Source organism: Lissotriton vulgaris, chromosome 7 (assembly GCF_964263255.1).
Source record: "Lissotriton vulgaris chromosome 7, aLisVul1.2, whole genome shotgun sequence".
NCBI lineage: Eukaryota > Metazoa > Chordata > Amphibia > Caudata > Salamandridae > Lissotriton > Lissotriton vulgaris.
The window spans coordinates 252,422,218-252,444,664 of NC_141695.1; the positions used below are offsets into that span (position 1 = coordinate 252,422,218).

At 40.5% G+C, this 22,447-nt stretch overlaps 1 protein-coding gene across 4 annotated transcripts in view; it reads left to right on the plus strand.

Moving 5' to 3' along the window:
* LOC147701317 (putative methyltransferase DDB_G0268948) overlaps positions 1 to 22,447 on the plus strand; it is a 401,041-nt gene that overhangs the window by 200,183 nt on the left and 178,411 nt on the right. For all 4 annotated transcript variants that reach the window (XR_015297446.1, XR_015297447.1, XR_015297448.1 and 1 more), the window contains exon 4: positions 5,658 to 5,871. Coding sequence is in view for 1 of the 4 variants with exons in the window: in XM_086930038.1 (XP_086786164.1) it covers positions 5,658 to 5,871 (214 nt within the window). In the remaining 3 variants the exon portion in view is untranslated. The remainder of the gene's footprint in view (positions 1 to 5,657; positions 5,872 to 22,447) is intronic.

Consider the following 22,447-nt stretch of genomic DNA (forward strand, 5'->3'; position numbering starts at 1 on the left):
TCCACACTTGTCTTGTGACTTGTGTCATAAAATGGCTGCCAACACTTCCTGGTTTGGAGTATGGACAGCCCATCCGAAGTCAGCTTGTGCACAGGAGGAGTCGCGACTCGTCCTCGGTGCTCAAATATCGCTATTTTTCTTTTTCTAATTTCTCTGGAACAACTGAACAGATTTACACCATTTAAAAAAAGGTCCCTTTCTGAACCAAGACCTACCTTGTTGCCAAATTTGGTGTAATTCCATTCAGCAGTTCGGGATGTAGCCGTGTCTGGATAGACCTAGGGAATTAACATGGGGGAAATGCATTTTGAGACCCCCCTTTTTTATCGGCCCCTGCTTGGCGAATCACCCTAAAACTTTTAAGACAGAAGCTGACTGGAGTGCCCATTAGTTTTGACAATTTTGCGAAGATATTTGCGAATTAAAAAATGCCTTTCCTTTGTACTGGTGACTGCCAGTAGGTAATACATCCCAGGCTCTACAGGGCCCTCACAGGGAGAATAAATATATTTGTTCATGTATACAAGTTTCTGAAAACTTCCTTCTTCAGTGCTTCAAATGTTGTCTTAAGCGCACGACATTACCTTCCTTAAGTACTGCAAGCACCTGGCTCATTATTGCATTGCAGTTCATGGAAAGCAAAAAGTGGAATGCATTTTTGTTTTCGGCCGCCATATTGATGGAGCAATTTTCTCCATGATGGTCAGTTTCAATAAACAATAATGTTCCACATGTCAGTGCCAACATTGCCGGCATCTCCCAAATCCATACGCTGCTCATCATGCTCCATTCTCCCCTCGCCTTACCGCTGTATATGAAACAGGTTGGCAACGCAGGTGGCGGTCCAATGCCTGCTCAACCCAGGGTTTGAATGGCCCTCAACAGCAGTCAGCGTACCACCACTAGAGGTGGTTCTGGCAGCAAATCATTCACTGCTCCAGTTCTTACCCAATCTGCTGAGCTCTTAAAGGCAGGTGCCATTTCAACGTGATGGTAGGTATCACGGACAATACCCTAGGCTCAACAGATTGCAAGCCGCCAATTGGAATAACCAGCAGATCATGGTCCCGAATGATGTGACCTCACTAAACACATCAATCCTTCACAAGGATGGCCTAGCTGCAGTGAGCAAATTCCTGAAAACACGATTATTGAGTTACCTGGAACACTCAGAAATTATTATGGACGCGATGAACTACTGCCTATCACATAATGTCTTTCTTTTTAATGGAAAGACATTTCTCCAAAGGCAAGGTATGGCAATGGCGACATAATTTCCCGCAAAATGTTGCCAATCTTTTCATCGCGGTCTAGGAAGAGGACATCTTACAGAGTGGGTACAAGTCGAGCATCAAATCAAGGATGAGATATATCGACGATTTATTTGTGATAAGGGAAGGAGACTTGCCGACACTTGAAGAATTCATCCAGAGCTTGGACCAAAACAATTACAATCTATCTTTTACATCCACCTGGAGCAGGACACAAGTGTCCTAGGTGGATGTAGAAGTGTTTGTTCAAAATCAGATGCTCTTTACCAGAATACACAAGAAACCCACTGCCACTAACAATATCCTCCATGCAAACAGCGGACACCCACAACATCTGAAGTGGAGCATTCTGTATGGAGAAATGCTCCGCATTAAGAGGAACTGTTCGTAAGCCAGTGTCATTGATAAAAATCTAGAAGACACTGGTACCAGATTTTTAGCAAGAGGCTACCCTTTGAACTTAATTGAAGATGCTAAGAATAAAGTAATGCAGAAAACAAGATCAGAATTACTGAATGAGAAAGTAGATTTGGAAGATGACGACACAATTCTGGATTTTAATGTGAAAAATAAATGCTTAAGAAACATCCTGAAAAAGCATTGTAATATACTACTGCTTTATGAGTCACTAAAAAGGAAGCTACCACCGACTCCCAAAACAACATATCCTAACACAGAGTCATATGAAAACACCTGAAAAGGAAAAAGGAACTTGGTTGACAACTCCTGGATTTTGGAAATGTTCCAAATGCAAAGCCTGTGAGCATGTTCAAGTTCAAGTTCAAGTTCAAGAATTTGTATAGCGCACTACTCACTCAGAGGGTCTCAAGGCGCTTGAGGGAGGGTGGGTGCATTACTTATCAAATAGCCAGGTTTTTAGTTGCTTTCTGAAGGAGAGGTGGTTCTGTGTAAGTCGGAGGTGAGTGGGGAGAGAATTTCAGGTTTTGGCCGCTAAGTAGGAGAAGGATCTTCCTCCCATGGTGGATCTGTGGATGCGCGGAATTGTGGCGAGGGCTTGATTGGATGAAAATAGTTGGCGGGTGGGTGTGTGGAAGGACAGTCGTGTGTTGAGGCATTCGGGTCCTAGGTCATAGAGGGCCTTGTGTGCATGGGTGAGGACACGGAACGTTATTCTCTTGTTGACGGGGAGCCAGTGGAGATCCTTCAGGTGACCGGAAATGTGAGCATGACGGGGAATACCCAGTATGAGTCTGGCCGAGGCGTTTTGGATGCTTTGGGGTTTTTTCTGTAGTTTGGCTGTGGTCCCGGCGTAAGGGTATTTCCATAATCCAGTCGGCTGGTGACCAGTGCGTGGGTGACTGTCTTTCTTGTTTCGGTGGGGATCCAGCGGAAGATTTTTTTGAGCATGCGTAGGATGTTGAAGCATGAAGATGAGACGGCGTTGACTTGTCTAGTCATCGAGAGGGAGGAGTCTAGGATGAAGCCCAGGTTACGTGCGTGATCTGTAGGTATGGGTGCTGTACCCAGGGCCGGTGGTCACCATGAGTTGTCCCAGGCAGAGGGGGATGATCCTAAGTTGAGGACTTCCGTTTTGTCCGAGTTAAGTTTTAAACACGTGATTACTGCACACATCACGTGTGAATCAAAATACGTGGTGTATGTTTTAGAATGTCCCTGCAAACAACTCAACGTTGGGAGTAACAACAAACTATGGATCCTACAGCATCTCCGAGCAATAAAAAATAAAGAACTGACATATCCGATGGCCAATCATTTCTCAGAAAAAACACCTGGGAAATGCTAAAGGATTAAGATACTTTGGAGACAAAATGATAAAACAAAATGAAAGAGGGGGGGATAAAACCCTGGAACTCAGAAGAGCAGAGTCCAAGTTCATATTGGTTCTTGGGACAGAAAAACCATTTGGCCATATTCTGGATGCTGAATTGTTGTACATCTTTAAGAATCATTTCATTTTAATCTCTGTGAATTGCTCAGAACCAACTAAGAAGATAGTTGCTGAAAAAGAGTGAAGAAAAAATTAAAACATATTCCCGTCATGGTACCCAACTGAACCATTGGATATCAGTTAAATAAGTCTTCTGAAAAATTTGCGAAGGATGAAATGTGAGACATGGGTCTCAAAACTGGTACGACCGGGAATACAGGAGAAGACTACTACTACCAGTTTGTTAAATAGGTAGAGAGACTATCCAGGACTGAATATGAAATCGGAAGTAATGGAAAAATGCCCCAAATGAATTTCATTAATATGTTTTTTACTTTAAAGAAACAATGGAATTTCTGGAGAAAGATATATTTTTTTTAAATTGCGAATTTGCACAATACATTTGCACAATGCACTTGTCACTTTATGTACTTGGTCTTGAAAGATATCCCATGAAGTTACAAACTCTTAGAGTACTCTTAGACTCCTCAAGACCTGACTCTATGAGCAGTAGCACCACCCCCTCCCCTCAGCGCCTTGAGACCCTCACGGGTAAGTAGTGTGCTTTACAAATGATATGATATGATATGATAGAGTAGAGGCCTTTGAAATGTCAACATGCACAATGTACTTTACCATTGCACTTGGAATAACAATAATTTTGTTTGTCTGATCCTCTAAGTTATACCATGTGACTTTACTGATGGCCTCTCCTAAGACCCATTAACGCATATTTTGCACTTAGAATGTCACTTTTCTTTCTCCAGACAACAATGAAAACTGTTTTGGGGCAACTTAATTAAACCTAGGTCCTGGAAACTAGTCGTACTCTATCCTTAGTCTATCTTAAAGTAAATGCAAGAATTGGGGTCATATATACGAAGTACTTTCCAAAGACAAAGATGACTTTCCTCACTTTTTGGAGATAGTTCCTTACATTGATCTGGGTAAATTAGACAAGTCCTATGCTGGCTATATGGAACCTTCTAGTAGACCAAGTATCTTTTATCATCTTTTACTATTTCCTATCATGTTTTAGCATTCTTAACATATTTATGAAGTAGAAATTCCCCTGCCATTCTTTTGCTAAAAGATACTTACAAACCTTAGTAAACATAATAGGCTTTCTTAATGACCTTACTATGCCTCCTGAAACGAAAAGGGTACTTCACTGAGATTACCGCCAATATTGTTTCCGTTGTCCTCCTCCACGCGCCTCCATACGTATTACGTCTTGTGAGAACTGCACATGCGCAGTTCATGCAAGACGTAATACATACGGGGACTAAAGGGGAAGGACGAAAGTAAGAGACATCGCAGTGAGGAGGAGGGTGGCCCACAGAGAAGGTAAGTGGGTTTTGAATTTTTTGGGGAAAGGTTACTGGCCTCTGCTGATGGGCCTACTCACTTCTGCCATGGAGTTGGAGTTTTGCAGTGACTTTTACGTTCCCAGTGGAGCGCGAAGTTGGTAAGACTCTACAAACTCTGCTGGCCGAGCAGAGTACTCAGCCCGGGGTTGCTTATATGTAATACAAAGCGAGATTACAGTTTGCTAAGTCAACATGTCAGTGAAAGACTTGGGATATGTTTTAGAGTGCTACATAAGTGGATGGTACAATAAATGCTGCAGGCTCAAATGTAGCATTTAATCTACAGGGCCTGGTATATGGTATACCACATTACAAGGGACTTACAAGTAAATTAAATATGCCAATTAGATATATGACAAATGACCCATTGTCTGGGGAGTGAGCAAAAATCACTTTAGAACTGGTTAGTAGTAGTACATTGTGCAGACTCCTAGAGGCAAGGGTTTGTATATCCTTCCGGCTAATAAGAGGGTGAGAGATGTCCCATGCTGCTCCTTACTTCTAGGGAATGTTGTGTGTCTCTAGTGCAGGTGTTTTTCCAATCTTCTGCCTCTCACGGTTGGATTTCTTCTAAAGAGCACCAATTTATAGTATGGCGTGATGCTGGCCCTGCACTTCCACTACAATGGATGGCACAAAATATATTGCAGCACATTACCAAATGTCATTTAATTTCCATGCCCACTGTGCAGTTTAGAGGAGAAGCATAGGAACACAGAATTAGTGCACAGAGTTCTGAAACCACCGAAGCAGGAAATCTGGCGGGGCACCACACAACAGATGATAATTTCCTACAGCTATCATTGTTTGATAACAAGTCAATCACTTTAAAATATTTTCACATTAAATATGTACCAACATTTTTGAATTCATTTATAGGGCAACTGACTTGTGCTCTGTCTAAAACTGATATCAGAAGCTTTCAATTACAGTCAGTGGTCTGAATCTGAGTAACCAGTGACAAAGGCTGTGTAGATCTAGTACATTTCAAAGAAGTAGATGTTAAGGACAGCAGCAGTAGTGAGGTCAGACTTCACAAAGCTTCAAGGTTAATATTATTGTTAAGGTCATGGTATGATGTGTTAACAACTCTGGTATTATGTTTAGTGTTGCCCCTGCTGAGAAGATTCCATTTGAAGATGGCTCTGTGGACCTTATAACTGCTTCGGTTGCGGCCCACTGGTTTGAAGTTGAGGAGTTCTTAAGGGAAACAGATCGTGTACTCAAGCCCAGTGGGTGTCTGTCATTGTCCAGCCTGTATCCGCACTTTGATCTTCACTACAAAGATTGTTCTAAATGTTTGACTGATACATTTATGGAGGTAAGAGCAGATGCTGTTATCACTGTGTAATTAATCAGGATATGTTGTATATAGGACTGAAAACTTTTTATAAAGTTAATATGGTTGAGTATTGCACAAAGCACATTAAAACTTTGTTTGATGCATATATGCAATAGGGATATGGTTAGGTGGTCTAAAAGGAACATATTCACTACAAGAGTGGGTCAAACACTATTCCCTAATTTGTTGCTGTCTAGTTGCTTATCAAATTTTGAACCAATACTCTGGTCTCCTCTAAGGCTTATTGGTGCGTTTGGTATGTGTTTAATATGCACGTGTCCTCTTTCACAAAATGTACAAGCATCTGTAGATGTAACAGTTATGCTTAAATTATATCTTCTTTGATGAGAGCGGCCATTAAGGAAACTCATAATCACTTCTGTCTTTCAACCCACACATTAAATGCAATTTTTTGTTGTACGCGATCTACCACTGAGTCATACATTTGACGGCCATTAGCTTGACTGGCATAGATTGAACAGTTATAGGGCCCGAATAACAAAGGTATTCACAAAGGTAAGATTAGACCAAAAGTCTAACTTTCCTACTTTTCAGTATTCAAAAAGGTAAACTTAGTCTAAAGGTCTAACTTTGCTACTTTTCACTATTCGCAAAGGTAAGTTACCATTATTGAAGTTACAGTTTTGGTTTAAGTTTACCTTTGTGAATCCACATTCAGAACATCAAATACCCATCCAGGGAAAAGACTTGACCTCATACTTCCTCCTCTCATCACTTCAAAGGAAATCTGACCAGTAACGCCCATATGGTATCCCTAACCGCTTCTACACAAGCAACGTGATACTTCAGCGCACTCTGAATACTCTCAACTAGGATCTTGTTAAACCTCTCCACTTTTTCAATAAACTTAGGACTATGTAGTGGCATGGTGATCTGTTTGATCCCATTTTTCTTGAAGAACTGATGCATAATCGCCAAAGTAAACTGCATTCTATTGTCTGATAACACTTTAGCTGGAGCACCTTCTTTATAAAAAACATCTTTAGAATTATGATGAAACTAGCAATAGTAGGCTCCGCTACACTCTTTACCTCCAACCATTCAGATAAATGGTCAATTAACACAAGCATATCTCTCATTTGGAAAGGTAAAACAGGAAAAGTCCTCAAAAAGTCAATAGACACGATTTTACACACCTTATCAGGAATAGGAGAGGCCTTGAGTTCTAGGACTGAGGTCACAGGATGTTTATTACTCAAACAACACTGAAGACAATCATGCAAAACATTGTCCATAGGCAGGCCCCCAATACATGGCCCTTATCCTTCCTTTAGCGGCTGGCATGCCCAAATGCCCCTCATGTGATGTTTTAATCATTCTGTGCCTGTAATATCCAGGAGGGATTAACCTGAGTATTGTGACTCAACATCAGTTAATCTTCTCGAACCAATCCAACTGTAGTTTCTTTGTCTCTTCCACATTGAGATAGTATAGCTCCCAGACAACACGCACTAGCATCTACTGTGATCAATGTCCTACGCACCTTCCACAAGGTTGTAATGCTGGTGCTGAAACAATACGTTTTTTAGTGAGTTCAAAAGTTTGCTGACATTAGGTAGACAAAATAAATAAATACAAACATTGTAGGTCTTTAAGACTCCTTAGCACACGTTTTATATTTTTAGTTTAAGCAGTATACATGTGTTTCCACCATACATCAATCTTTCACTCATAAATAAATCTGATCCTTTTAGTCAGGATTGCCGTTGATGTTGTTTAATTTCTGGAGACGTCACAGCTAACACGTGTTTTGTTGTTACGGGAATGTAACCCACGACTTTCTCAAGGCTGTTAGGTAAAGAAAAAGGACGATGTAACGTACCATTTTTGAGCATTAGAAGGTGTTTTTGTACATTAAAATAAAATTAGTACATCAATTATACTAACGTGATTTGGTGGTGTTATAACTATACAAACTTTGCATAAGTACATTGGTTTTTGCAAGTATATATGCATGGTTTTCTGATATTCCATTATTAAATATACAGAGTATACTTCCGATAATACGGAAGGTTTATGGACCCATTATGAGGTATGGAGAAACAATTTATTCCTATTATCACCGTACGTCATGGCTATTTTTGTGCAGAGTGATTTTTTATATAACAAATAGTGCCATTGTGAGTTGCCAATTACTGTGATAACATGCATAACGAAAGAAGTACTTAGGGTACCTATTCTCCAAGTTGATGCTCTTTCTGTGTGGACGAAAACGGAGGGAGATTTTCATCAAGACCAGACCTGACTGTGATACATATTAGATTCTCTTGTCTGTATTAACGTAGGGCATATTTACATTTGTTGAGGTGATATTTCCAACCCTCAAAGGGGTTCTGTTAGGGGACTTTATTCTTTGCGTGTATCTCCTTTGTGGCAACCAGTGTGTTGGTTTCCTCAGTTGGTCAGCTGCAATTTAATATGTAATAGTATTACTTGTCTGCTATTATTTAAGTTATAAACGCATTTATTCAGCAGTTCTTGTGCCTTTTGTGAGAGTCTGAGGGTTTGTGATATACGTGGGACTTCTCAGTGTGTATATTTATTAAAATCCCACCTTGTTATTGATAAGCAAAAATGGGGGCCAGTTTAGATTCGTTATGAGTATGACAAACATGCTTGAGGCTCTTTGGCTTTATTTATTGCCCGTTCAAACATGCACATAACCGAGTTAGGTCTACCTTGTCACGAAAGGGTACTGAGTTTTCTTACGTGATTTAAAGTGATACGCTAGACGTAAATATTCAGTGTTTATCGGTAACCAGTCCCAAATTTTAACCATGCTGTTGGTCACACTTGACGTAGTCTCTTTCTATACCTGCATTAAAAGAGACATATGACTAAATGCAGTCAAAAGAATGCTAAGTAGACGACCAGCTAGTGCATGGTCGCACACAGAAATGATCCTGGAAATGGTTGAAACCATACTGGATAACAACGTTTTTCTTTACAAAGACCAATGGTACAGGCAAAAACAAGGTGTGGCTATAAGTTCCAGATTTTCGCCCTCATATGTCAACCTAGTAATGGAGAGGTTTGAGGAAACGAGAGTCTGGGGCCCATCAGCCTCCGAATGGAACGATCCCATACTATTTTGGGGCAGATACATAGATGATTGTATTATGATCTGGACAGGAAAACCAGAGAAATTACATAAATTCCACAAATACCTAAATAACACCGACCAGAATATAAGATTCACGATGGAATATAGCAATACTAAACTCCCTTTCCTAGATGTAGAATTCTATATAGAAAACAAAACAATACAAAGCAGACTATACAGAAAGAGCACAACGTGCAATTCGTTATTGCACACAAAAAGTGCACACCCTGAACACCAAAAAATAGCAATCCCCTATGGAGAACTAGTCAGAACACGCCGCAATTGCAGCAATGATAAGGAATTTGAAACCCAAAAGAGGGGGGTGGTCAAAAGATTGGAAAACAGAGGGTACAACAAAAAACAACAAATGAAAGCCAAAAGCAGAATAGATGGAGTCACTAGAGCAGACACATTAAAGGAGAAAACAAAACACAAAGAAAAAGAAGAAAAGATCAGACTAGTAAAGGGCTAATACAACTGGGCTATGATCTTACGAAAAAGCCTGAACAGACACTGGCATCTACTCAGGACGGATACAACACAAAAAAAATACATAACAGACAGACCAACCTTAACATACAGGAAAGGAACAACACTAAGGAACATATTGAGCCCGAGCTACACTAAAGCTGTAACAAAGACCACATGGCTCACCGAACTAGGACTCTTTAGTTGTGGACACTGCGTTGCCTGCAAGTGGGCATACAAAAAGAAGAAAGAATTTGAAGGACCAGACAACAAAAAATATCGCATCCACACTGGCATAAACTGTCTTTCCAAATTTGTAGTCTATGCTTTAGACTGCAAATGCGGCAAAAGATACATAGGAAGCACAAAGAGACCACTGAGGGACAGGATAAATGAACACATCAGGGTGATGAAACAAGGAGACATGCCTTACCCATTGTCAGCACAAATGTCCATCTGCCCAGCACAGACATCTAATCACTCTTTCCAATTTTTTGGATTTGAACACATACCTACCCACCCAATGGGGGGCAACTGGGAACTTGCTCTTAGGAGGAGGGAGGCAACCTGGATACTGACACTTAGAAGCGTAGAACTAGGCCTCAACAAAGACCATGAACTACACTACTTCCTAGGCACATGAACAGAATAGAAATAAACAAACAACAAATACAGAGGTTGAGTATGTCTAGTATGGTCAATATAAACAATTATTTTGGCAAGGTTAATGATATTATGTAAGAAATGTAAAACAAAATATTGCTGAAATGGAGTAATGCTTGTACTGTTGTTATTTAGATATCATTAGGCCATCTGATGGCACTTGAACTTGTTCTGAACTCATTTTGAATGGAGAAACCACACTATCGCACAACAATTGGCGAATTGGAACTAAAACTACAAACTTAGCGGATGAGTGCTAGTCTCAATTTCACTATTTGTTTGAGAACAGCAATATGGACTCACATATAGTAGCAAGCTTCACAATCACAATATATTTATATTCACTGACAATATAGACACCTCAATGGCAACATTTAAGTTCACCAATATTTGTATTATTGAGCGATCTTAATTTAGGAGAACGACCACCCATGAACCATAAGAATACTAGTCGATTTGGTAAAAAATAATAATAATTTAAGTAAGCTAACTGACCCTTTGACTACAAGTTAGAATTAGAATTACAAAACGATGAATATTCTCTATAATAAACAGCAATCAAATCAGGATTAGCACACATCTGCGTTCAGAATCAATATAAATATATACGTATTTAGGAAGGCTAAGATGGCCACCGTCATTGCCGAAAGAATCCTAACTAAGCTTTGCCCACGCTAAAAAACCCGAAAACCAGAAGTAGATTCTATCACGTGGTACGGCACAAATCGTACAGTGCTTATACGGCATGTAACGAGGGCAGTAACTACTGCATCATACAAACGGCAGAGGCGACAGAGGTCCCAGCATGACTGATACAGCAAAAGGTAAGGAAGCTCTTTCAACAACGGGGGTATGAGTATTCGCAAATCGCCCGTATTTAAACGCGCCACCGCTACTCAGAAACCTTTTGCACTCACAACTTAGGGGCTTGTTAAGCTAAGCATTATACCAAACAACCGCAACTCGTAAAATATACATTTCCTTGTAGCTAGCAATCTGTGACAACGGATACGAACTAAACCGAGTTCTTAAAACTTGGGACTGGTTACTGATAAACACTGAATATTTACGTCTAGCGTATCACTTTAAATCACGTAAGAAAACTCAGTACCCTTTCGTGACAAGGTAGACCTAACTCGGTTATGTAAATGTTTGAACGGGCAATAAATAAAGCCAAAGAGCCTCAAGCATGTTTGCCATACTCATAACGAATCTAAACTGGCCCCCGTTTTTGCTTATCAATAACAAGGTGGGATTTTAATAAATATCCATGCTGAAAAGTCCCACGTATATCACAAAACCTCGGACTCTCACAAAAGGCGCAAGAACTGCTGAATAAATGCGTTTCTAACTTAAACAATAGCAGACAAGTAATACTATTACATATTAAATTACAGCTGACCAACTGAGGAAACCAACACACTGGTTACAACAAAGGAGATACACGCAAAGAATAAAGTCCCCTAACAGAACCCCTTTGAGGGTTGGAAATATCACCTCAGCAAATGTAAGTATGCCCTACGTTAATACAGACAAGAGAATCTAATATGTTAAGACGCCTGTGTCACAGTCAGGTCTGGTCTTAATCAAAATCTCCCTCCATTTTCTTCCACACAGAAAGAGCAGCAACTTGGAGAATAGGTACCCTAAGCACTTCTGACGTTATGCATGTTATCACAGTAATAGGCAACTCACAATGGCACTATTTGTTATATAAAAAATCACTCTGCACACAAATAGCCATGACGCACGCTGATAATAGGAATCAATGGTTTCTCCATACCTCATAATGGGTCCATAAACCTTCCGTATTATCGGAAGTATACTCTGAATATTTAATAATGGAATATCAGAAAACCATGCATATATACTTGCAAAAACCAATGTGCTTATGCAAAGTTTGTATAGTTATAACACCACCAAATCACGTTAGTATAATTGATGTACTTTATGTATTTTAATGTACAAAAACACCTTGTAATGCTCAAAAATGGTACGTTACATCGTCCTTTTTCTTAACCTAACAGCCTTGAGAAAGTCGTGGGTTACATTCCCGTAACGACGAAACACGTGTTGGCTGTGACGTCTCCAGAAATTAAACAACATCAACAACAATCCTGACTAAAAGGATCTGATTTATTTATGAGTGAAAGATTGATGTATGGTGGAAACACATGTATACTGCTTAAACTAAAAATATAAAATGTGTGCTAAGGAGTCTTAAGTACTTGTGGCCTAGGCCAAACCTAGAAGAGGGAATGTGGTTCTTTTCTCCTTGTAGCACCGTCATAAGAAATATCTATCTAGAATCACTTAAGGTGGATATTCCCTTGCGGCGCCATAACCTAGTAAAATACCACTAGCCGAGTCTAAGAAGCCAATTAAAACTAGGGGCAGCCCATAGGAACACCATGACTTCTCTTAATAATGACAGGACAAATAGAGACAAAGAAGCTGAAGACCTATTTAACAACGTAGGAACTCAACAACCGAGTAAATCCTCAGGACAAGGTGGACATCCTCCCAGACATGAGGGTCTTAAAGAAACATTTGTGAGGCTAGAAAAACTAAAAATTAGTGAATCATCCAGGTGGTGGGATTCAGCGCCTCTAAAACAGTACATGAAAGTAAAAAGAGTCCCTAGAGGCCTCAGATCACAAATCATTCCAACTTACGAGGACCTTGAACAAGATCTTTTATCAGCCTGGGAAAAGGAACTAACAAGTAACTCTAATAACCTGATGATGATACTAATTGAAAACTGCAAAAGGAAAGTGGCCAAACTACAGCTAGATATTGACAAGCTGGAGATAAAGATTATGGAACTCAACCAACCAGATGTGACTAGCAAGAACTACCAGATACTAAATGATATACTACTATGACATGTCACTGATATAAAATTACGAAAGAGTAGAAAGCTGAAGAGAGACGAGCGGGACTACACAAGCGTTAGGGTATTCACCTTCGCCAAAAGTATGATCACTTAGTACCCAAAGCAAGACCCCAAAATCAGGGTGAGACCAACTCGGTTGGCTCCAGCACAACATCCCTACACACTGTCAATTCAAGTGAAAGTGAAAATGAAGGATTGATGGGAGCTACCAGTACAGTAGACCCTAACAATAGTTTTTTATTAGCAATCCACAGAATAAAAAAGGGGAACAGAGAGAACAGTTAAACAGGACAGCAAGGAAAACAAGGAGAGGCAAAAGAGGCGGGAGAAGGTCTGAACAGACAGGGAATGAAAACTAGGTCATGGAACCAGAATCAGAAAAAATAAAAAATGTATCAGTTACGAACTTGAGTGACTTTGATCTCACTGAAGATATGATATCAGTACTTGAGAAAGGCATGAGCTTCTGCCTTAACAATGTTGGTGATTTTTGTACTACTAAAATTGATCTGTTTAAGTTTACACGGCGCTTAAAATTGAAAAAACATTTTGAATTAAACAAATCAGTGAATAAAGAATTGCAGCAAAATTTGGGCGTTATGACATGTGGTGATTATTGTATTCAAGACGTTGTTGACACTAGACCTCTATTATCGATAACAGAATGTGAAGACGAAGTGATACTTACAAATAGAATCATGAGGGATCTAGATATCAATATGGATTATAATATCACAAGCAGATTAAAAGAAAAATCTACATGGACACCAACACTCACAGCGGGCAACAATAATGATCAGTTCTTCAAGTCAGTATCAGCAGACTTAGACAAACACAAAACAAAAAACACTGCAACACATATACATCGAGATAACCTGACCAAGGGAGAGAAAAAAGCACTCATGGAACTTAGCAAAAACAGAGAACTCACCATTAGAGAGGCAGACAAAGGAGGAAACATGGTGATAATGTAAAGCACTGATTATGACCATGAGATCCTCACTCAATTACAAACACAGAATGCTACGAAGAACTCAGAGCAAACCCCATATGGAGACTAACAGAGTACATCAACACACTCTTAAAAAGATGGCATGGGATGAGCTTAATAGATGACAATGTACTAGCATACCTGAAGACAGACCGACCCAAATACCCATGCATATATACTGTACCTAAGGTACATAAACCTCACAATTTCCCTCTAGGTATACCAATTATATCTGGCATTGGAGGACCAACAGAAAGACTGTCGGAGTATGTAGATGTATTTCTAAAACCCCTGGTATTAAATCTCCCATCTTACATCAGGGATACAAAACATATCCTAGGGACCATGGCAGACCTACCATGGAAGACAACATGCTGTTGGTCACACTTGACGTAGTCTCTTTATATACCTGCATTAAAAGAGACATAGGACTAAATTCAGTCAAAAGAATGCTAAGTAGACAACCAGCTAGTGCATGGTCACACACAGAAATGATCCTGGAAATAGTTGAAACCATACTGGATAATAATGTTTTTCTTTACAAAGACCAATGGTACAGGCAAAAACAATGTGTGGCTATGGGTTCCAGATTTTCGCCCTCATATGCCAACCTAGTAATGGGGAGGTTTGAGGAAACGAGAGTCTGGGGCCCATCAGCCTCCAAATGGAACAATGCCATACTATTTTGGGGCAGATACATAGATGATTGTATCATGATCTAAACAGGAACACCAGAGAAATTACATAAATTCCACGAATACCTAAATAACAACAACCAGAACATAAGCTTCACGATGGAATATAGCAATACTAAACTCCCTTTCCTAGATGTAGAATTCTATATAGAAAACAAAACAATACAAAGCAGACTATATAGAAAGAGCACAGCGTGCAATTGGTTATTGCACGCAACAAGTACACACCCTGAACACCAAAAAAGAGCAATCCCCTTTGGAGAACTAGTCAGAACACGCTGTAATTGCAGCAATGATAAGGAATTTGAAACCCAAAAGAGGGGGGTGGTCAAAAGATTTGAAAACAGAGGGTACAACAAAAAACAACTAATGAAAGCCGAAAGCAGAATAGATGGAGTCGCTAGAGCAGACACATTAAAGGAGAAAACAAAACACAAAGACAAGGAAGAAAAGATCAGACTAGTAACGGGCTACAACAACTGGGCTACGATCTTAGAAAAAAGTCTGAACAGACACTGGCATCTACTCAGGACGGATACAACACTAAACAAATACATAACAGACAGACCAACCTTAACATACAGTAAAGGAACAACACTAATGCCTAGATGCATCAACCTTTTTAGGAAGTGCAGACGGTGCGATTCGCAAAAATCGGCCTTTTGCACTTCCTAAAATGGTTTTTGGGATGCATCAAGCATTTTTGGAAATTCGCTTTTTTTTGCGAGTTCCAAAAATGCGATTGCTTTTAAGGAATCACAAATTTGCGATTCCTCAAATGCAATGCATCATTCTGAAAACATTTGCGATTCTCAAAATTGCAAATGCAAATTACCACGAAGTTGAACTTCGTGGTAATTTGAAAAACTGTTAAAAAACGCACAAAAATGCATTTTTTAAACTGTTAAGTTACAGACACACATGTCCTTAGGACATGTGTGTCTGTAACTTACATGTAAAAGTGCATTTCATGGATGCAGGGGGGGGTCCTTTGGACCCCCCTCTCCACCCTTGAAAGGCTTTGTTGCATTCCGATTTCAAATTGCGAATTCGCAATTCCCATTCATTCCTATGGGCATTTCAGCCCATAGGAATGAATGGGAATTGCGAATTCGCAATTTGAAACTCGCAATTTTATTGCGATCCGGTAAAAATTGCGATTTTTACCGAATCTCAATAAAATAGCGAAATTAATTATGTATTGCCATTTGCGATTCCTTATTTGCGATTCCTTATTTTTCGCAAATAAGGAATCACAAATGACAACGTTGATGCATCTAGGGGTTAGGAACATATTGAGCCAGAGCTACCCTAAAGCTGTAACAAAGACCACATGGCTCACCGAACTAGGATTCTTCAGTTGTGGACAATGCGTTGCCTGCAAGTGGGCATACAAAAAGAAGAAAGAATTTAAAGTACCAGACAACAAAAAATATCGCATCCACACTGGCATAAACTGTCTTACCAAATTTGTAGTCTATGCTTTAGACTGCAAATGCGGCAAAAGATACATAGGAAGCACAAAGAGACCACTGAGGGACAGGATAAATGAACACGTCAGGGCGGTGAAACAAGGTGACATGCGTTACCCAGTGTCAGCACACATGTCCATCTGCCCAGCACAGACATCTTATCACTATTTCCAATTTTTCGGATTTGAACACATACCTACCCACCCAAGGGGGGGCAACAGGGAACTTGCTCTTAGGAGGAGGCAGGCAACCTGGATACTGACACTTAGAAGCGTAGAACTAGGCCTCAACATAGACCATGAACTACACTACTTCCTAGGCACATGAACAGAATAGAAATAAACAAATAACAAATACAGAGGTTGATGATGTCTAGTATGGTCAATATAAACAATTATTTTGGCAAGGTTAATGATATTATGTAAGAAATGTAAAACAAAATACTGCAAAATAGAGTAATGCTTGTACTGTTGTTATATAGATATCATTAGGCCATCTGATGGCACATGACCTTGTTCTGAACTCATTTTGAATGGAGAAACCACACTATTGCACAACAATTGGCAAATTGGAACTAAAACTACAAACTTAGCGGATGAGTGCTAGTCTCAATTTCACCATTTTATTGAGAACAACAATATGGACTCACATATAGTACCAAGCTTCACAATCACAATATATTTATATTCACTGACAATATAGACACCTAATGGCACCAAGTTCACCAATATGAGCACACAGCAATGGCACTGAACATATTTGTATTATTGAGCAATCTTAATTTAGGAGAACGACCACCCATGAACCATAAGAATACTAGTCGATTTGATAAAAAATAATAATAATTTAAGTAAGCTAACTGACCCTTTGACTACAAGTTAGAATTAGATTTACAGAACGATGAATATTCTCTATAATAAACAGCATTCAAATCAGGATTAGCACACATATGCATTCAGAATCAATATAAATATATACGTATTTAGGAAGGCTAAGATGGCCACTGTCAATGTCGAAAGAATCCTAACTAAGCTCTGCCCACGCTAAAAAAACGGAAAACCGGAAGTAGATTCTATCCCGTGGTACGGCACAAATCGTACAGTGCTTATACGGCATGTAACGAGGGCAGTAACTACTGCATCATACAAACGGCAGAGGGGACAGAGGTCCAAGCATGACTGATACAGGGAAAGGTAAGAAAGCTCTTTCAACAACGGGGATACGAGTATGCGCAAATCGCCCGTATTTAAATGCGCCACCGCTACTCAGAAACTTTTTGAACTCACAACTTAGAGCTTGTTAAGCTAAGCGTTATACCAAACAACCACAACTCCAAAATATACATTTCCTTGTAGCTAGCAATCTGTGACAACGGTTACGAACTAAACCGAGGTCTTACACCACCGAGGTGGTACAGGAATCGCAAAAGGGAAGGGGTCCCCAGGGAACGCCTTGCCCGTTGTGAATGCAGGTGGAAATATATTTTAGGGGCAGGCAAGGGTTACAGGGACCACTACCTTCCCTTAAAAAATGAAAAAAAAATGTTTCATTTTCTTTTGGGGAAATGCATCCCATTTTCCTTCAAGTAAAATGGCCTGCATTTCTTAAAAAAATAACTGCCCAGCAGGCCACCATCCCTGGGAGGACCAGCCATTCCTAATGGGCTCGCAAATTGCGAGTACCTGAGGCATGCAGTTTGTGACCCCATTCGTAATCGCTAACAGTGTCTGGGACACTGTTTTACATCACATTTTGTGACTTGAAAATTGCGACTAGCAATTGAGCGCAATTTGCAAGTCACAAAATGGTATGCTGGTACATATGGACCTCTGAGTAACCTCAGACAGGAGACATGGGTACCCTCTATCCATGTTATTGTTTGTATTGACCATAGACTCCTTCGGCAGAAAATTATACGTGTACAACCTACAAAGAGGACTGAACTTCCAACTGGGTAACATTCTGTTATCCATGTATGCTGATGATTTTTTCTTGTTCATCCAGTATCTAGAGAAGCAAGTATTTTCCATAAGGAAAGGTGATAAGCGAAGGCAGATATTCTGGGGTTATGATTAACTAGAAAAGACAGAACTGTTCCTACTTGACAGTGAAACTGAGGCATTGTATTTAGAATTCTCAAGTTGATTTATGAACAGCATTGTCAGTTAAATACTTGGGAATAGTTTTGCACCAGCAAAGGGTGGGGATAATGAAATTAAATGATGGCCCAACAATAGACACGTTGAAAAAAGAACATCATTGGACTAATTTACTGATGTCCCTGGAGGGACACATAACTCTCATTAAAATGTTGGTACTTCCCAGATTTCCTTATTTATTCTTAACATTTCTGGTTTTTTAAATAAAGCCTTTTTTCAAACGCCAAGCACGCTGCTTATCAGGCTTGTATGGGCAGACAAGTAATCTAGAATATGATGAGAGATGTTAATACTTTCAGAAGATCAGAAAAAGATGTCTAGATCTTATCTAGGGCAATATTAGATGCGGCATGTGGATACTTTATTAAACATTAATACTACCTAGACAGGACACTACTGTGTGCTATCCCAGAGAAAGAACAAACTGGAAACACACCCCAGGAATCACGATCACCAGTGAGCCTCCCTTACACCAGAGCCAAAATCCTCACTACAGCAAACAAGTGCTGGGCCTGTAAAATGCTGGAACACATGGTAGGAGTTCCATCTTTATATTCACCTGCCCTAAGGCTAGCACAAATCCCTCTTCTGCCTTTAAGAACAGAGTCCAACACATTGCATATTCTATAAATGCAGTATTGACAGAATTATACCCTTTCTACATTGATGGGACCTTTATATATGCAGATCAGTTCAGAATGTGCAAAGATTAGTCACCGCTTTCTGTTTCCATATATATGAGACTGTGCCATACAACCCTGGAGAAACTAAGGATTACAAAAGACAAAAAAGCACACTGCAGCAGACCAAAGTCAAGAACATTAAATGAAATGAATGAAATGAAAAAGACTCTTCTATAGCGCATGGCTACTCGGGAGCTTCCCAGCGAGTAGGAAAGGCCCAAAGGGGAATTGAAGTGCAGAGGGCCAAGGCCAGAGGATCTAAGTCGTAGGAAAGAGCCAGGTTTTTAACTTTTTCTGAAATGCAAGCAAATTGGGCTCCTGGCGAAGAGATGGAGGAAGGGAGTTCCACAATTTTGCTGCATTATATGAGAAAAGACGCCCACCAGAGTGGGACCTGTTAATTCTAGGGATCACTGCAAGATTTAGATCATTGGAACAAAGTTTTCTGAGAGCTTTGTATGGTCTGACCATCCTATCTAAAATAGGAGGGCCTTTCCCATAGAAAGTTTTATGTGCCATGCAGAGTGTCTTAAAATGGATCCGCTCCTTCACCCGAAGCCAGTGAAGGGTGTTCGGCGCGGGTCTAGCTGAGGAACGATGACTGGCGCCTGTTAGCAATCTTGCCGCCGAATTCAGCCAGTTTCATAAATTTTCACACGAGTGCAACTGCTCCCTGTATCTGCTGCTGAGGGATGTCAGTTGTAGAGAAAGTCCACAAGAAAGGAAGGTGCACTCTGATTGAAGTCAGTCAGGAGACATACATTATCCATAAGTCTTCTCTTTATTAACGTAGTTTGATTTAAAACCCGCACACAGCCAATGTGTTTCACTCCCTAGTGCCACAGGAACTTTGTAAGGGCTTACTCAAGGTACAACAGGACACGTACAACCTAAAAGTACTTCCAATTTTCATCAAAGTGCGACCTCATCAATTAGGATCGTCTCATGTGTACAGTCCAATCAAATGTCAAATATAGTCCACGCCTTCAAACATCAATGTCATAAATGTATAGTATCACAAGATTAAAATGCTGTAACTCCGCTGGGTTCTTGGAGTCAGTCAATAAATCATCAAATATAAGAAACCCCAGGGCACACCCAGTGGTCCTCTAATATATACGAACATTCGTACTTTGTTGCTGCCGGTTACAATGCCGTTCGGGAACTTTGCGTTTTAAAATAGGGCGCAATGGGGTTCTTTGGTTAGCATGCTGTGTAGGACCTTTGTATGATAAAGTGCTGACTATTCTAAATTAAGGAGTATTGTATGCCCGGGGGTTCTCTGGTTAACATGCCGGTTAGGGCCCTTGAATTATAAAGAGCTGACCTTTCAAAATTAGGGATTTGAGTGCGTCCTGGGGCTCCACATTTTAGATTCCCTTTTCACGTTGATTCTTTCTAAAGGAATACTTCCTGCTGATGGTTCTTTACAGTTGTTTGTCCATATTAGAAGACCACAGTGTGTGACAACTGGAGGTCATCACTCATGTGGACATACCCACATACCACAGTATAAAACCAACCCCTTACTGGACCAGCATCCTTTGTATACCACAAGCTGATACAGAGAGGCAGGACACCATTGAAACACACTGCACAACATCACACCCCCCTATCTCCACAGAACACCACTCTCACCCACACACCTCACAGACTACACATATCTCCACCACTACCTTGCACCCTGCCCCCCTCATTCATTTGCATCATGCCCCTCAAGTTGAAAGTGATGGCAGATGTGATATTCAGGGTAAAACCACATTTGTCAGGGCACCTGGTCCACCACATCCCACTTGCGTGCAAGAACCAGATGTGGGCAAGGACCCACAGCAATGTCAATGCCGTAGGGACCACCCTATGCATTGTGCGTGACATCAGGAAGCGGTGGGGCAACCTCAAGGGCCGGGTCAAGCATCGGGCCGAGAGGAACAACGCGGCAGCCAAATAATTAGTGACGGCCCTTCCATTCCACCACTAATCTTCACTGAATAGGAGGAGAAGGTGCCTGCCATAATGCATCCAGAGAGTCTCACATGAATTGAAGGATGACTGGAGGCTGGTAAGTAACAACAAAATGATCACATCACACTGCACATCACATCACACTACACATCACATCACACTACAATGCACAACAATTGAGCTCCAATCGCTAGCCCACAGCAAACTCATGTTGAATGCACGCTTACAATATGAATGGACCGCATTTCCTCAGCTCAACCTCACAGGTAGGTGGTCAGCTCATCCACCCCGAAGGACGTTGAGCCCTGACAGCAAGACCACAACTCCCACAACGCCTTCTGTCTCCCCTCACAAACAGCATGGAGCCAAATGACCCTCACATCCTGCAATTGGCAGCCACATCTGGAAACCCTCATAAGCTTTTAGACTGTGTACATTCAGCCAATACCATCGAGAGGCCACATGATTCACAGTGTCATTGATGAAGTCACATGCAACTGAAAAGCAGTGCACAAGAACTTGACCACAAAAGAAAATGTGCAAGTCCCATTTCTTCAAAGCATAAAGACTTGGGTCACCGTAATACATGCATGGAAACTCTGTCAAACCTTACAAACCACAGGAGGTAAGCACAAAAATCACAACACAGAGCATAGTAGTCAGATACACATAGAAAAGACACAAATGTCCAAGCATTAACTGAATTATATGAGCAACAAATTAGTACCAGAGGAAATGTCCTTGGAAATACAACAAAGGCACATATGAAATTGGCCTTTTAGCCATGTCACATCGCTAACGAGCAATGTAGGTACCCAGGGCTTTAACATGTAACTTGAAACCTACCGCAACTCCGTACTAATGGCCTTGTCATTGTTTGTCATAAGATAAAGCAGCAGCAACTATGGCTTGCATCTAACAATGGGAAATCTTCCACTCAAAGCCCTGATGACAACACAATGATGTTGTTGCACATGAGTCTCCAAAGGAGTGAATTCCAGAGACAAAAGGAACCCTGAAAGCATTTCACTTCTCCACAATGCTCACCTGGCATGACGTCATGCCGTAACCACTCCACCAGTGAGAAGAGAGGAGTGTGACCATGTGCACATCGATGTGCCTGCTGTCAATGCATACCAGCTAAAAGAGCTGACCACCTGTAGCAGGGAACAAAACAGAGCACGAAAGAGACCCATATCGAGGCACCCTTAAATAAATGGCATGCACAGCACCAGTGAGACCCAGTCCACTTAACACCCCTGTGAGTACCTCAACATCATGTGCGACTGTGGACATACTCACATGAATGCCTAGTATTGCCAGGGTAAAAGTAATGTCATCTCAAATTAAATGTGACAAACGTGAACATCAAAGTTGTGCTATGTGCCGAACATGCTGACAATATATATATATTTAATTTATTTATCGATTTCAAGAAGATA